General features: G+C 38.2%; 3 protein-coding genes across 3 annotated transcripts in view; 2 read left to right on the top strand and 1 right to left on the bottom strand.

The window, feature by feature from the left end:
* Positions 1 to 4,329: 4,329 nt before the first annotated feature.
* On the top strand, positions 4,330 to 5,424 carry LOC146674587 (GTPase IMAP family member 7-like; the record flags this gene model as incomplete). The annotated part of the gene is made up of 1 exon (XM_085401089.1): positions 4,330 to 5,424. A coding segment is annotated over one exon (1,095 nt), but the record flags the coding sequence as incomplete, so codon positions are not given.
* A 6,185-nt stretch (positions 5,425 to 11,609) lies between these two features.
* Positions 11,610 to 15,100, bottom strand: LOC146674586 (uncharacterized). Its single transcript, XM_085397154.1, has 4 exons — positions 14,618 to 15,100; positions 13,764 to 13,920; positions 13,526 to 13,602; positions 11,610 to 12,716 (listed from the first exon to the last, which is right to left on the bottom strand). The coding sequence occupies exons 1-4, from the start codon at positions 14,648 to 14,650 to the stop codon at positions 12,420 to 12,422; spliced, it is 564 nt and encodes a 187-aa protein (XP_085253280.1). The 5' UTR covers positions 14,651 to 15,100; the 3' UTR covers positions 11,610 to 12,419.
* Positions 15,101 to 17,022: 1,922 nt separating this feature from the next.
* The window catches only part of LOC146674582 (GTPase IMAP family member 9-like), a 39,129-nt gene continuing 39,094 nt past the window's right edge, over positions 17,023 to 17,057 (top strand). The window contains exon 1 of the mRNA XM_085397155.1: positions 17,023 to 17,053. Coding sequence (XP_085253281.1) covers positions 17,050 to 17,053 — 4 coding nt within the window. The 5' untranslated portion in view covers positions 17,023 to 17,049. The remainder of the gene's footprint in view (positions 17,054 to 17,057) is intronic.

The raw sequence follows: 17,057 nt of genomic DNA, 5'->3' as shown, positions 1-17,057 counted from the left end.
TTAAAAACATTTCTATAATAGATCTATAACTTTCAAATAACTTTTGCTTCTGTTTTGTGACGGTTTCTTTGTTACAAATGTTCACTAATAAAACAGCTAATTCTATCACATGTAACCAAGTGTCTTGAATTTTTCTTGACAGATTTCATTTATTAGCTGAATAGCCTCATGTTAATGATGAGCAGTAAGTAACAGATTCAGTTACTTACATTTCAATTAAATAATTCATCTGTTATTTTCTTTTAAAAAACAGAAATCAGCTTAAGTCAACTTTACTGTAACCTCAGTTTAATACTTTTAAGTGTTGCTCACGTTGCCAGACTACTATCAAAGTTTCACATATTGAAAAATGCAACAACAAATGAGACTAAATAAATCAAAACAAAATGTAGACTGTGGTATTCTAGGAGTATCAATCGAAACTTTGAAAAAAACATATATAGTTCACAAAACAAGAGAATCTATGCAGTCAGTAGCATTAAAGAAACGTGTGAAGGCCTATATAAAAATAATTCATAAATAGTGGTCCCTCGCTATATCGCAGTTCAGCTTGCATCCTGATTGGCTGTAGACCATTGTCAATCAATCTCGTGCCGTGTCTCCTCTACAGTACACAATGTGTTGAGCTTTGATCACTAGCAGTGTGACTCTAAAGTGCTGTATTGTATGTTTGTAAGTTTTCTCCCCAACAAACACAACAATGTCGACAAAACATCACCACCTGCGGGTGGACTTCTTTTTCTACAAGGTTTGAACTTTGAGAGTGTTTAAACAAGAGAGAAAAATGTCCATGCCTGTCTGAGAAAAGTGTATAAAGTGTGTAGTGAGGGGTTTTAAAGCCTTACAATATCTGTAATAATTATAAAACATAAAGTTGGCTACTTTGCGGATTTCACTTATCACGGGTTATTTTTATAACGTAAATCCTGTGATATACGAGGGACCACTGTAAAAGAAATAAATTCCACTTTCCTGAAGAATAGAAATAAAAATATTAAAACATCCCTAAGGGCAATGAAATACAGCTTAACTTTTTCTTTCTTCTTGCATCATGATCTTTTTGTGTGATGTAGTTATTTATTACCTTTATCTCTGCATTGCAGCACTTTGGATTATTATATGTAAATGTACAGGGAGTGCAGAATTATTAGGCAAATGAGTATTTTGTCCACATCATCCTCTTCATGCATGTTGTCTTACTCCAAGCTGTATAGGCTCGAAAGCCTACTACCAATTAAGCATATTAGGTGATGTGCATCTCTGTAATGAGAAGGGGTGTGGTCTAGTGACATCAACACCCTATATCAGGTGTGCATAATTATTAGGCAACGTCCTTTCCTTTGGCAAAATGGGTCAAAAGAAGGACTTGACAGGCTCAGAAAAGTCAAAAATAGTGAGATATCTTGCAGAGGGATGCAGCAGCCTCAAAATTGCAAAGCTTCTGAAGCGTGATCATCAAACAATCAAGCGTTTCATTCAAAATAGTCAACAGGGTCGCAAGAAGCATGTGGAAAAACCAAGGCGCAAAATAACTGCCCATGAACTGAGAAAAGTCAAGCATGCAGCTGCCAAGATGCCACTTGCCACCAGTTTGGCCATATTTCAGAGCTGCAACATCACTGGAGTGCCCAAAAGCACAAGGTGTGCAATACTCAGAGACATGGCCAAGGTAAGAAAGGCTGAAAGACGACCACCACTGAACAAGACACACAAGCTGAAACGTCAAGACTGGGCCAAGAAATATCTCAAGACTGATTTTTCTAAGGTTTTATGGACTGATGAAATGAGAGTGAGTCTTGATGGGCCAGATGGATGGGCCCGTGGCTGGATTGGTAAAGGGCAGAGAGCTCCAGTCCCACTCAGACGCCAGCAAGGTGGAGGTGGAGTACTGGTTTGGGCTGGTATCATCAAAGATGAGCTTGTGGGGCCTTTTCGGGTTGAGGATGGAGTCAAGCTCAACTCCCAGTCCTACTGCCAGTTTCTGGAAGACACCTTCTTCAAGCAGTGGTACAGGAAGAAGTCTGCATCCTTCAAGAAAAACATGCTTTTCATGCAGGACAATGCTCCATCACACGCGTCCAAGTACTCCACAGCGTGGCTGGCAAGAAAGGGTATAAAAGAAGAAAAACTAATGACATGGCCACCTTGTTCACCTGATCTGAACCCCATTGAGAACCTGTGGTCCATCATCAAATGTGAGATTTACAAGGAGGGAAAACAGTACACCTCTTTGAACAGTGTCTGGGAGGCTGTGGTTGCTGCTGCACGCAATGTTGATGGTGAACAGATCAAAACACTGACAGAATCCATGGATGGCAGGCTTTTGAGTGTCCTTGCAAAGAAAGGTGGCTATATTGGTCGCTGATTTGTTTTTGTTTTGTTTTTGAATGTCAGAAATGTATATTTGTGAATGTGGAGATGTTATATTGGTTTCACTGGTAAAAATAAATAATTGAAATGGGTATATATTTGTTTTTTGTTAAGTTGCCTAATAATTATGCACAGTAATAGTCACCTGCACACACAGATATCCCCCTAAAATAGCTAAAACTAAAAACAAACTACAAACTACTTCCAAAAACATTCAGCTTTGATATTAATGAGTTTTTTGGGTTCATTGAGAACATGGTTGTTGTTCAATAATAAAATTATTCCTCAAAAATACAACTTGCCTAATAATTCTGCACTCCCTGTACACTGTGCGCAGTGTGTTGTTCGCTTCTTTTGGCTAAAACCCAGATAACAACTTAGACAGGTAGCAGAAGCGAAGCACAAGTCAAGTCACAGTACAAAAAACAAAAGCAAACGACTCACTGCAGAGACACATCATGAGCCAGATTGTATTTTTGACACACTTTCCTCAGCATGGAGTGGACAAGTAACTTTTAAATAGACATTACTCCAAAAATATGATTTTTTTGTCATTCAAAATCCTAAGGTGTGACCTATTTTTTAAATCAGCTGAGTTCATTTCAAGAGCTATTTCCTTATAAAAAAAAATCTTGGTTCTCTAAGCTTTAATAATCTCATAAAAGCAAGATTTTTGGTTATATAGGGTTGTTTGGTGACACATGGCTTGCAAAGTAGTACTGCATTAAGGTAGTTCATGATTTTCTTTTAATATCTCAAACATGTTTTAAATTTGGTTGTGTCACAAGAAATCCTTCATGTGTAGCTGTGGTTGGCAGAAAGGAAGTGGACCCAAATGCACAACTCAAATACAAAACATAAACTTAAGGCGGCAGCTTTATTGCTGCGGAAAACTGTCCAAACATAAGCTAACAAAAAACAAAGTATAATGGAAACTAAAAACAAAAACACTGAAAAATGACAGCTCAAACACCAGGAAACAAGAAATGAGGAGCTAACGCTTGACCACTTTAACACAGACTCACACACAAGAGGAGGTACAACGCAAGAAAGGGCAACGGAAAACACAGGGTTTAAATATACAAGTCAGTAATGAGGAAATGGGAAACAGGAGCAAAACACAGCTGGGATTCATTAGACATAACGAGACAAGAGAAGGAAAACTAGACAGACTGACACAGGGCATGGGACTGTCAAAGTAAAACGAGAAATAACACGAACATCAAACCGGGTACGCATGACATTATACAAGGAACACAAGTGAGGCATTCAGACAAAACCTAAAGGCTGGGAAATCACAGCGGTCCTAAAGAATAAGTAAGGAACATGAAAACATGACAAAAGACAAAACTATGAAAACCCCACAAAATCCCAGAACACTGAATAAACAAAACTTAAACACGGAGTCACCCGACTCCAGACCATGACAGAAATAAGTATGTTTGTTGGGTATGTAATACATTACAAGTAAAAGGAATCTAGAAACAATTAGGATTTACAATAAATCTATTTCATAAAAACATACAAAATAGATTTATTGCATGAAAATGTTCATGCAAAATTTTACTGAGACTGGGCCATCCTTTATATATAATATGTCCACTATGTCCAAGACACACATTCAGAAGTTGCAGTAACATCAGAGGGAGCTTCTTTATTTCAAACCAAAATTTAAAAATGGGAAAATTGTGGGAAAGCATTAAATAATTCACATGTACATGTATATATACATATTACCCGCCCAGTTTAATAGTTTTTGATGATTAAGGACCGTTGAATGTGCTTAACATGCGTTTTGTTTACTACTGATTTCTTGTGTAATTAGACACGATGGTCCTGCTTGTCTATACTTTGCTGTGATACTGGGTTGATAGATTTTTGATCTGAAATTTGAAAATTGATCAGAGATGAAAATCAGATGTAATGAGTTAATCTGATTTTTTCATCTATTCATTTTTTCTTCCAGTGACAAAGACAAGGAGAATTGTCCTGCTGGGAAAAACTGGAACTGGGAAAAGCAGTCTGGCTAATACCATATTTGGCGAGACCAGATTGAAGATTAATCATTTTAATGACTCAAACGCATGTTTGTCTCAGAGCGAGACCAAGACTGTTGATGGAAGAAGCCTAACTTTAATCGACACTCCTGGTTTCTTTGACCCAAGCAGGTCTGAGAAGTTGGAGCATGAGATGTTGAGCTGTATTACAGAGTGTGCTCCGGGTCCTCATGCTTTTCTCATTGTGCTCAAAGCAGAGAAATTCACAGAGCACGAAAAGGCTGTCATCGCACAATTATGTGAACATTTCTCTGAAGATGTTCTTAAATACGCTGCAGTGGTTTTTACTCATGGTGACCAGCTCCCCGAAGGAATGAAGATCAAGGATTTTGTTAATGAAAGTGAAGCTCTGAGTGATCTGGTGAGGAAGTGTGGGAGTCGGTGCCACGTCATTGACAATAAATACTGGAAGAACAACCAGGAAGATGAATATAGAAGCAACAAGTTCCAGGTGGCAGAGCTGCTCAATAGCATAGAAGATATAGTGACAGAAAACAATGGAGGATACTACACTAATGAAAAGCTCCAAACACTGGAGACAGAAATACAAAAAGAGGAAAATCGGGTTAGAAAGTCATCAGAAAATCTGTCACAGGAAGAGATTAGAAAGCAGGCTAAAGTTAACATCATTAAGAGACACATGGAAAATGCACAAAAATCATGGCTTAAACCTTTTGTGGGTTTGGCTGTCATCACAGGATTATTTGCAACTGTCTCAGCTTTGTTGATCAAATCGAAGTTTGGTAAGGTATTAACAGAAGTGCCAGCTTATGTGGTAGAACAAATACCAGAGAAAATCCCAGTTCCAGTTAATCCAGTCCCTGTCCCTGTTCCATCTGTTCCATCTGTTCCATCTCTTCCTGTGTCATCTGAATCATTCCCCATTCCAGTCCCAGTATCTTCTGAAGAGGACGTTGTGGGGGGTTTTGAGGCCATTTGGAATAGACTTCATGTTTTGTATGAGAGAATATTCAATCCCTGGAGTCCATTTGAATAAACACTGACGCACAGACAGAAAATAAAACAGCTTAATCATCATATATTGTCCTTTAAATCTTACATAAAAATAGCATTAATCTGTGTGGCTAAACCATGAGATTAAAATACTTTTATTTTGGCCGATTTTGAATTTTCATGGAAAGTATGAATGTGTTACTTTTTTTGTAATATCCTAAAAATGTTGAGTAAATAAAAGATAGTGGTCATATATTAAAACATGTATAGTAAAAAATAAATGGGTATTACTTGATTATAATCTGAAATTGCTTGATCAGAAGTTCTTCTTAGCTTTGTGATGTTTTAACGCGTTTACATGCAGCAGTACCAGCACTATTTTACCTGTTAAACCTGTATGATGTCTCCTGCAGCTCCAGAGGACCTTTACATAATCATATAAATGTAATGCACATCTATAAAACAGGTGTTTTTTTATTATGTGACTCTCCTTGTGCTTCTTTATGGGTCCATGTGTATATTGTATGATTCATTGATAACAATTCCAATCAAAAAAAAATCGTCTGTGTATAAATGGATGCACAGTTTTTCATGTGAGGTTTTCCCTCAATATGCCAAACAGCTCTATGTATTAAACTAAGTAATATGTTTGTCATGGGATCATTTCCTTATGACGGAGCTTCCCAAAGTGTGGGGCCCGCCCCCCCAGGGGGGCGCAAAGCAATTGCAAGGGGGGCGCGGTGTGAAAAGGGGAAAAAAACAAAAAACAAAAAAAAACGCTTGGACACTGCTAGCACGGGGCGCCCACACAAACGCAGTGCAGGAGATGAAGCATCGCTGAATATGTTTCCAAACCAACTTCATTCTAAGCCAAAGACTAGAAAATATGGTGAAGCAAATCTGCCCTTTCCTATCTCCCCTGCAGAATTGCTTTTCCCTGCGTCGGGAGCACATGCTGGGTTCTTCAAATCACCGACAAACAATATCCCACAGTTTTTTATGTTTTTGAACCCATTTTGCACAGAGAGGCATTTTTTGAAACATGTATTGATATCAATGTTGAATATTATTACACAGGAAAAAAAAACAACTACAGGTAAAATAATTACACCGTGATGACTGTGCCTTTCTAAATGGAGGGACATTTTTCTTGTCAAACAAAGGGGGGCCTAGCAAAAAAAGTTTGGGAACCACTGCCTTATGACAATGACAGCATTTTATTTCAATGTATCAGTTTGCTGCCTCACTTTCACTCACTAAAGCACAGCTGTTGTTGATTGGTGCATAAAAGTAATAAAACATAATTTTATGTAAACTTATTCACTTTCCATTCCATTTTCTTAGACACAGACAGACTTTGTCAATCAAGGTAACACGGTGTAGTGTACATAAGAATGAGACTTGTTCCATTGGCTCCAAGTGTGCAAAAGTATAAGCTGACTGTTAAATTCTCAAATGCTGTCAGGAGCCAATGCAGCCACAGCTGGAAAATCAAAGGAGCCTACTAGGCCAATAACAAGCTCCAAACAGTGAAGAGAAAAAATACAAAAAGAGTAAAAATCATTAAAAAGACATGAGAAAATCTGTCACGGGAAGAGATCAGTCTTCAGATTATTGTCATTGACAATAAATACTGGAAGAATCCATTTAAATAAACAAAGATCCACAGCCAGATAATAAAACAGCTTAGTCATTATATATTGTCCTTTAAAGATAAAAAAAATACTTCCATTAATCTGTGTGAAATGACAGCGTAAACCCTCACACCATTATGCTGCCTATATGTATTCATCATATTTAAAACTTGTGAAGCCACCACTAATATCCTATTAGTGAGTTGCAAATACATTTCATAGTAGTAAATGGGTTGATACACAAAACATTTCTTACACTCAGAACACTTTATACAGCTTACCTCATCCCCAAGCACTTTCTCTCAATGCAAATGCGCTTCTCTATCAACTTGGGGTCAGTGTTGTGTCCTACAATACTTTAGCATGCAGACTACAGCAGCAAGGCATTGAAACTGTCTTTCAGAGCTACCTTCTGAGCTACAGCCACAAATAACTAACTTTTAACTATTGTTATTTGACCACACCTGAGACTCAGCGCTGTGGCTGTTTCACTTTGTATTTGTACATTTGGATTGCCTGGGGATAGAAGCTCCCCTCTCAGTTCTTGCCTGGATGATGCAGAACCTTCTGCCTGATTGCAGAACTTGGAACAGTTTGTTGCCAGGATGGGATGGGTCCTTCACCCACATAGCAAGCAGGTTTGGCCCGGATCTGGTGTCAAGCCGGCACTGCTGGCTGACTTCTGGCATGATAAGATGTATGTCATCCAGATATGGGCCAGGCCTGGCATAGATGGCACTGTGTATGTGATGGCATGCCACATCTTGCTCGATTGTGGTTTGGTTTATGTGGCCCAGCCCCATATAAAGCAGACCTGGCCGGGATCCGTAATCAAGCTGGCACTTCTGACTGACTGGTGTCATGGCAGAGTATATGTCAACTAGATGTGTGACCTTGGTTTTGAATATGAAAATGAATGTAACTATTGATCAAAGTCAGAAAAGGAAGCACTGAAAACAGGAACATGCTTTACATAACATAATGCAAAACAAGCTAAAAAAGAGAGCGAGAGGGGAAAAAGAAAAGGATTCATTCATCCAGTTTCTTCCGCTTATCCAAATCAGGGGTGAGGCTGGAGCCTATCCCAGCTGTCATAGGGCAACAGACTACGTGATCTGTAGTGAGCATAGGGAGCAGGTGAAAGGCAACCTATGTAATGGAGAGAAGAGATGTATATAGTAGAATCAAAAAATAGCTGTGTGAATGATAGGGAGACAGATATAATGGTAAATTTTCAAGGACTAACGCTGGTGATAGACTTAAAGATGATAAGATTTACATTAGCAGTGACCAAGATGGAGACATAGTTAGAGAGGCATGTGCAGAGGAAGGATCACATCATCACATACAAGGTCTTGAACAATAAGGCCCCATCTCATCTTAGAGACCACACAGTACTGTATTAGCAGTACCATTAGAGCACTTCGCTCTCGCTCTGCAGGCCTACTTGTTGTTCCTAGAGTATTTAAAAGTAGAATGGGAGGGAGAGCCTTCAGTTTTCAGGCCCCTCTTCTGTGGAACCAGCTTCCAGTTTGGAATCAGGAGACAGGCACCCTCTCTACTTTTAAGATTAGACTTAAAACTTTCCTTTTTGCTAAAGCATATAGTTAGGGCTGGACCAGGTGACCCTGAATCCTCCCTTAGTTATGCTGCAATAGGTCTAGGCTGCTGGGGGCTTCCCATATTGCACTGTTTCTTTTTCACTTACCCTTTTCACTCACTATGTGTTTATACAACTCTCTGCATTTAATCCTGAGTTAGTATTAATCTCTGTCTCTTTTCCACAATGTGTCCTTGTCCCATCTTCATTCCCTCATCCTCCCCAACTGGAAGGACAAGTCACACCATAGTGATCAAACAACTTTAGGTCATGAAGCCGTCTTTTAAAATTGTAGCCTGAGGCCAGGATGAAAGCATGTCTCACAATCAGTGGTTATCTTGGCTATTTGTTGCTTCACTTCTTGTTCATGCTTGTGCTTGTTATTGTTATGCATGAGACAGCATGACCGTCTCACTAATTTCCCTCAAATGTAGCTTCTAGTTCATATTTAGCCTGCAGATCGAGATTGATTGTGACACTTGGAGTGGGTGTAAAATTGATTTAGTTAATAGAGCTTAAATGTGTTTTGAGCCCTGAAAATGTTATATTTTTTCAGAAAAAATTAATAGTGCTACATTTATTTTAAAAAAGCAGCTGATTTCAAAGACATTGGATTTCATGCATTGATTGATTGTGTAATCTGCAGTTATGCATTAATGAAGCATTACATGTGCATGTGCCAGTAAACTGTCAAGAGGGAATGAATGCATCAGTTTCTCCCATTTTTTAATTAAAACTCCCTTCTTTGTTTAAAACTTGTTTCACTAGGATGAGAAACAGAAACATTTTACCAGTCCCTTATTCAAACTCTGAATTGTCCTGTTTTTAAAGCACTGAGGGGATTTACTGAGCTGTTCAACACTATGTCAGAATCAGAATACTTTAATAATCCCTAAAGAAATTATGTCTCAGTTCATTGTGCAGTCACAGTTATCAAAGTATCTGCTTCAAACAATTTTTTCATATCTTCATATCTTTTATTTATAAATAGTTTTTATAGTATATGTGGCTTTTGATTTTCAGTTCTGTTACTACTTATAAAATAAACAAAACAATTGACGCAGGTTAATGTGATGACCAGCTCTGATACATAAAATGTGAACAGTTATATAACGACATGCTGTGGGTTTGAATCGATTTCCAATCCCACAGCAAAAAATATTTCTGAGCATGAGGTGTTGCTCATTGTTTTGTGTAGTTACAGTGTCAGTTAACAAGTCCAGTTGGTGACAAACGAAAGCACAGCCAAAGTGCAGCAAGAGAGCAGGTGGAAAAACACACAGCAAGGACATCGTGAGGTCCCGGTGACAAGTGTGATTTCTTTTTGAGAACATGGACGGTCAGTCAAGCTTACTTTATATCAAATACAATTAAAGAGTACAAATATGCATTTAAAGGAAATGTTTTATTAGCTTCTGATTAATTGAAAAACCTGAATGAATCAATTCATTGTTACAAAAATCCCTTGAGAGGGGCAGACTTGGTATTGGGGACACCTGGATGTTTTCAGTAGTCTGAGGGTCTTTTTGTCTGCTGTGAACAGTCAGTGTGATGTGATGTAGAAACCACGTATGTGTACTCTCTCTTTCTCTGTTGAGTCTCCATGATGCACAAGAGTGCATGACAAAGACCCATGTAACTTAATGCATGCAGCCTCTCTCAGCAATCTGGTGTTTTGGAATGGGCAGTCTGACAAAGATGTGATAAGAAATTACCAAACCTTCAAATTCCATATCTTTAGTATTTTGTGTTGGGGTCTTTTCAGCATAGTGTGGCTTCTGTAACAGCAATTTCAGTGCCTGTGCAGAGGAGTTCAAAGCTAATATGTCCCAAAAACGGACAAAACAGAGGGTGACTTTGACTTTGGACATTGGAGTTGTGATCCTTCATGGTGATGAAGAAAAATACAGAGCTGGCATGTAAAAGGGCATTTATTCTTCCAGGACCTGAAACTGCGTAAAGCACCCTCCGACAGCCAAACCCATCTGTTCTCTGATTGGATTGTTAAATTTGTGATTAACGTGACATTGACCAATCAGCTGAAAGGAAGAAAAATCGGGTCAAAATTTGTATTTGTAAGTCCCATAGCCAGGGAAGCTGAGCGCAGAGTTTTACACGTAGTTCTTTGCTTTGTATCTGTAAGCAGACCTTAACCAAAAAATTTGTAACTCATGTAAATATTTTTTACAAACACAAATCTGTTTTACACACACACACAAATTCTCATCTGTAGATGCACAAACATAACATTTTTACATATTTTGGTTTACACGGTTACAAAACTCGGTTCACAAATAAGCTTTTGATTTACAAATACAAAATATTTATGACCACAGTTTGAGCCCATACTCATTAGTGTTTTTAGTGATGGACCTACACAAATTCAGCTGCATACACTTTGACCATATGTGACACAGACACCCTGCATATCATCTGTTCACACCATCGGTCGCAAAGTACAAACATAAAGTTTTGTCAATCAGGCAAATCCAGTTCAATTCATCCCTTGAACTGATTTAAGTGTTCTGTATACAAGAATGTTACTGGATGTGATTTTAAAATGTTGTCATACAGGTTACAGTCCCTCATCGGAGTCTCTCAGCTGCTGAAACCTGTTTCTACTACAACAATTCTGTTGAAAACAGTTTGTGCTACATTTAACATGCACTCTCAGAAATAGGGGTACCAAAGTGTACCAAAAAGGGTACAAATGCTTGTCGCTGGGGGTGTTCCTTTTTGAAGGACATTTCTGTACCCTTTAGGCTTGGTACATTTTTGTACCTTATGAAGTTGTACCATCTGAAGTACAATCATGTACTTTCCTAAGACATAAATGTACCTTGAAACTATAGTACAGAAATGTTCCCTTGAAAAGGGTACAATAGGGTACCCCCCCAGCGACAACCTATTTCGTACCTAAAGAGACAAAAATGTACCCCCAATAGTCCAAAATATTTGGTTATTTAACCATTTATTCTCGATAATAGAATCACATCAAAGCATTTAAACAACCACAGGAATACATCCTTGATTACATTCGTATATTGCCATAGGACATGTCAAGAAAAATACATTCATTTAAAAAAGTAAACAATCATATAAAGACATTAAACACCTGAACACAATGGAAAATGTTCTTGCAATCACGTCACACAGAATACCTCAAGGACACAAACAGCCTATCGTCTACTAAATACATGTCTAGAGCTTGAAAGTCTAATTCATTTCCTGGATTGAACAGGATCCAGTCATTGTCAACTGCCACTTGGTAAGCATGGAAATGACATTCATAAGTGCAAGGAAGTAACAGTTTCCCACACAATACCCAACAAGTATCAACATTCAAAATATACTTGATTTTAAGGAATATAGGTATGGCTTCAGTGTGTACATGGCCAACTACAAAAACATCCTCAAGTTCATATTTGACACTGCTGACAGATATAGCAGACACACGCTGAAGCACTTTATCCTGAAAATGCACATCTGTAAAACTTTTGTTCATTTCCAGAGCATTCTGTAAGTCACCTGGCAGAGATGAAAATGGCACACTGACACTTGTGCTGAGTGAATGTTCAAAGTCAACAAGCAACTTATCTGAAGAAAACTCCCAGCACTGTTTCATTTGATGACGATTGTTAAGAGTTGCAGTGATGTTTACAAAGTTTTTGCATTTACTCGCTAGATTTTTGAAATATTGATGCTTGCTTTCATATCTCATACACCACAAAGGGCGAAGAGGACCATACATCAAAATCAGCCTTGGGTAGTGAATAAGGTAGTGACACTTGGGTGGGGGCATATTTAATAGAGTTGGTTAAGTACCCTGGTGACACTTACTGGCAGGGGTTTGTCTCCCTGGTCTCCTATGTTGACAATGCAGTTCTGAAGAAAGACAAGTGTTTTCTTGAAGTATGCAGGGTAGGTCATGTTGAACACGAAGAAGGTGGAGAATGCTGAGATGTAGGCCTCATCCAGCGAGCGGCACGAGCAAACATCCACTCCTTCAACTGTCACAACACAGCGAAACTGTCTTAAGAAGGCAGTTGTCCAACTCTTATCCTTCATTCGAATGGTTGGGTATGGACTCGTGGGAGTATTCTGCAGAAGAGGAAGAAAAACATTAGTATACAGTATGTTTAAGCAATATGTGCCAAGTGGATTTTCAACAGATTCCTCAAATTACCTTCTTTATTTGCTGCAAAACAAAACTGTCTATTCTGATAACCTGTAAACATGGGGCGATCGTGGCTCAAGAGTTGGGAGTTCGCCTTGTAATCGGAAGGTTGCCGGTTCGAGCCCCGGCTTGGACAGTCTTGGTTGTTGTGTCCTTGGGCAAGACACTTCACCCATTGCCTACTGGTGGTGGTCAGAGGGCCCGGTGGCGCCAGTGTCCGGCAGCCTCGCCTCTGTCAGTGCGCCCCAGGGTGGCTGTGGCTACAATGTAGCTTGCCATCACCAGTGTGTGAATGTGTGAGTGAATGGGTGGATGACTGGATATGTAAAGCGCTTTGGGGTCCTTAGGGACTAGTAAAGCGCTATATAAATACAGGCCATTTACCATTTACATGGCCCCTACTCCAAACAAAAAGCTTCTTGACCAATGACTGTTGTGGTAGTGTTTGATAAGCTGCTAAAGTTTGACATAATATTCAAGGGCAAAAGCAATCACCCCTGACAGTGACAGTACCTGTGAAGAAGAATTTCCCTAAGGGGACAATAAAGGTCTATCTATCTATATAAACACCAGACAAAACCCAAGAGCACAGCAGCACTGTGGATTAACAGCAGTGTTTCCTCTACATTAGCTTAGCTGTGATGCTGAACCGCAGCTGAATTCAGCTCCATGCCAACAAAACACCGAGAATGAAACTTGTGGCCAAAGGCTATGCATTGCATCATGCATTTACCTCTCCAAGGATGATGAAATCTTCTATCTTCTCCTTGAAGATGGATGGCAAGAGAAGTGCCCCCTTGAAGTCAATTCCTAGGTCATATAGATGCAAATGCACTTCATTAGATTTTGATAGCATGCAAATTCCCATTAACATGCTCTTCACATGACACTATGGTACATCAATTATCTTTGGAAGAGAGAGCAAATGAATTGTCACAAAATTTACTATTTGTATGAGGTCAAATTAGCACCTGTAATGTCTTCAGCCAGTGCATTCTCTCTTGCCTCCATGTAGACCTCCTTCAGTGGCAAATCCTTGGTCATTTGAAGAACAGCAGTGAAGTTTTTGCTAAAGCGGCGACAGATGTTGTCTTGGCAGGTATGCATTAAATCAACCTCATCACACAACTGGAAATGAAAAGAGCAGAATAGACAAAAGAATGACATTTTACATTGAGGATTTAAACTTTTGACATGTTTAAAGACACAGACTGGAGATAAATGTAAAGTGCTTTAACCCTTGATCAAAAAATTCTAAAGCTAATAAACAGATTGATTAATCAGTTAGTACAGAAAATAATAATAATCAGATTTAGAGACAAAAAAAATCATTAGCTGTTTCCCCAATCATCTTAACAATTCTTGGGTTGCAGACAGTGTCCCTGCCCAGAGCTTACAGCTCTCATATTCGAAAATCCCAAATCCCACTAAGTAGGTGGAATGGTACAAATGTGTACCTTCCATTGTTTAAAATCCCTTTGAGCGGGAAACAAGTTAGATGCGATAAATTTTGCTTAGAAAACGTTTTTGTTAATAGCTATATTTACATACTAGCATGTTTTGAGAAATTATTGATTTTTTTTTTACATTGTTGTACACGGTTACTGACTATTTATTGATAAAACACTGGAATACGGCGGGCAGACAGACGTTGAACATTCCACCAACAGTCTAAATAGTCCACATTTGTACCTTTCTTTGTTTAAAACTTAGCTAACTGCTAGCATTCACCCATGTTAAAGCTAGCTCTTCGGACTTTTGCTAACTCTACTATAAAATTACACGTTGTAATTTTTATAAAAACACAAAATCACACCCGACTTACCTCGAAACCTTTGCGCCTCGTCGTCTGACACATCAATGCCTTCTTCCATCAACTTTTTAAGGAGCTCCTCCATCGATAACCCCCCGAGAGTCATTTTCTGCGTCAACGCTAGTCAGCGCGGAGGCGGAGCACTCATCGCTGCTGGCTTTTCAGCCTTTGGGATTAATGCGCGTTGCGAACTTGATACATGGAAATACAACATTGTGGTATTAATGCGCAGTTGTTTAGAAACCGTTATGCTGTCTTGGCGAACTATATTTGTAACTTACAAAATGTAGTCACCGTAACATAAAAATCTGCTTGACATTTTAACTTCCAAAGAACCTCGGTTTAACTTGATGTTGCAAATTCCATAAAAACCTCCCAATTAATGAACAATTCTAGGATGTAAAAGCGAAAAAGTAAATGGCCAAACATAACAGTAATATGATTTCACGTTTTTGAAGGCTACAACCAAGATTTAAAACATTAAAAATTATAACTGGAACTTAATAAATGGAAATGGACCAGTTTTTTTTTAACATCATTTGGTTGTGCCTGCATGTCATTGTGTGGTTTTTTTTAAATATAATTTAACATAACTTACACAAAGGTAGGTTACAGATATTCTTTGCATCATAGGATAATTTACATACAGAGGAGAGGACCAACAGATTTGATTATAACATGTAGCTTTTATGAGCACACTCACATCTCATATGAATTTTACAATTAACCAGGCCCATCCAGATTTTCCCATGCTGACCCATTACCACATTCTGCCACTGTCACTGCAGTACAGGTCAAAATGGTACAGATTTGTACTTTATTTCAAATTGTACCTTTAAAGGGGCATTTCTGGACTTTTAAAGACCAGTCAAAGTCAAAGTCAAAGTCAACTTTATTGTCAATTCTGCCACATGTACAGGACATACAGAGAATAGAAACTTCGTTACTCTCAATCCCTAGATAAAATAGAAAATGAACATTTAAATATAAGAGTGATTAAAAATGCAAGTAAAATATTTTAAAGTAAAAAAAATTAAATAATATAATACAATTTTACATATAACAAGAAAGCTATACAATATACAATATAAGGGTAAATGACATTGAGTATTGTACCAGTATTGTACTTTTAAGGGAACATTTTAAAAAAATGTACCTATAGGTACAAAAATGTTCTTCTCTCGTACCTCTATTTCTGAGAGTGTGCATGACCTATGTTCATTGTTTGTTTTTATTACAATTAAGAAACTGCACCTGTCCTATTAGTAAATTACCCACAGCTATATTATCTCTTATTATGAGACCTTGCTTTAACCTCCTAGGACCTGGCATCCACATATGTGGACATCATATTTTGGGTTGTCTAGACCAAAATACAAAATTTTGCTCTACAAGGGCCTGATGTACACTTACGAGGACATTATACTGGCAATGATCTATCAAAATTTAAAACGAATGTCCTCATATGTGGATCTCAGTTTTCTCAGAAAAAAAAAATCAGGTTAAAAAAAAAATCTAGTAATTCTTTGTTTTTACATTCATCAGGTCCCAATCAGCCCAGATATCAAAGAGAAATTAAAAATGCATGCCATGAAGGAGTTTGGGTCTTAGGGGGTTAAATTCTAAACAATAAAACTCTCCTAGTCACTTTAAAGTCACCCACAACCTTGTTCTGCATTACAACTCTGAACTTCTGCATAACACACCCAATTGCATCCTCAGGCAGGGGCGTAATTTCCAGGGAGGTTAGGGGGGTTATGACCCCCCCCCCCCCCCCCCCCCCCCCAATAATCAGACCCAACCAATAAAATTATGAATTGTCTTGCATATATAGGCTGTTGATGTTCTTTACTCATTTCTGTTATTACCCGCAAAATAGCTGCATATTTAATCATCTGGGATTTTACCCAGATTTATTTAATCTGGGTAAATAAATCCCCTAATGTTCAGCACAAAGTTACGCCGATGCCCTCAGATCTTCTTCTTCTGTCCACTTCACTACTCGTGCTTCAGTATGTTTTACAGTTGCAGTTGCCCCCAAGTCTGGAACTTTCTTCTAACAGTAATCTTCAATATTGGTCTCTCTCATTGATGATTTCAAAAAACATTTCTTGTTTTGAAAGGTACCTAAAATAAAATGTAGTATTTTTGGTATTGTTATTATTATTGTGGTAGTGGTAGTAGTAGTCGTGTTAGTATTACTATTAGTAGTAGTTTGATTAATGAACAAACACATGCAAAATTAATACATTTCCCATCATCATCTCATCACTTATTTGTAGTTAACAATTTAAGGCCAGTAGGTTGGGCATAAGTGGTGAATATCATGAACATACTTGCTCAAAATACCCATTTTAACTTTAGGACTGCAAATGTAATAGCAGGAAATTTCATAGAAAATTCATTTACTCCAGGAAACACATAAACAAAACCATAACCAGGTTATGGTTAT

The sequence above is a fragment of the Rhamphochromis longiceps genome, linkage group LG3 (genome assembly GCF_057381845.1).
Source record: "Rhamphochromis longiceps isolate RC_006_pf linkage group LG3, R_longiceps_female_GT1.1, whole genome shotgun sequence".
In the NCBI taxonomy this organism is placed as follows: domain Eukaryota; kingdom Metazoa; phylum Chordata; class Actinopteri; order Cichliformes; family Cichlidae; genus Rhamphochromis; species Rhamphochromis longiceps.
Note: the sequence above shows the minus strand (reverse complement) of the source record. Positions and strands in the feature narration are given on the sequence as shown.

What these genes read in the sequence shown, in the direction of transcription:
- LOC146674586 (XM_085397154.1), bottom strand. Translation starts at nt 14,650, where the DNA reads ATGTGTCAGACGACGAGGCGCAAAGGTTTCGAG. An exon ending in CGAGGCGCAAAGGTTTCGAG is followed by an intron (nt 13,921 to 14,617) that starts GTAAGTCGGGTG and finishes TTTCATTTCCAG; the next exon opens with TTGTGTGATGAGGTTGATTT. An exon ending in ATTTCATCATCCTTGGAGAG is followed by an intron (nt 12,717 to 13,525) that starts GTAAATGCATGA and finishes CCTCTTCTGCAG; the next exon opens with AATACTCCCACGAGTCCATA.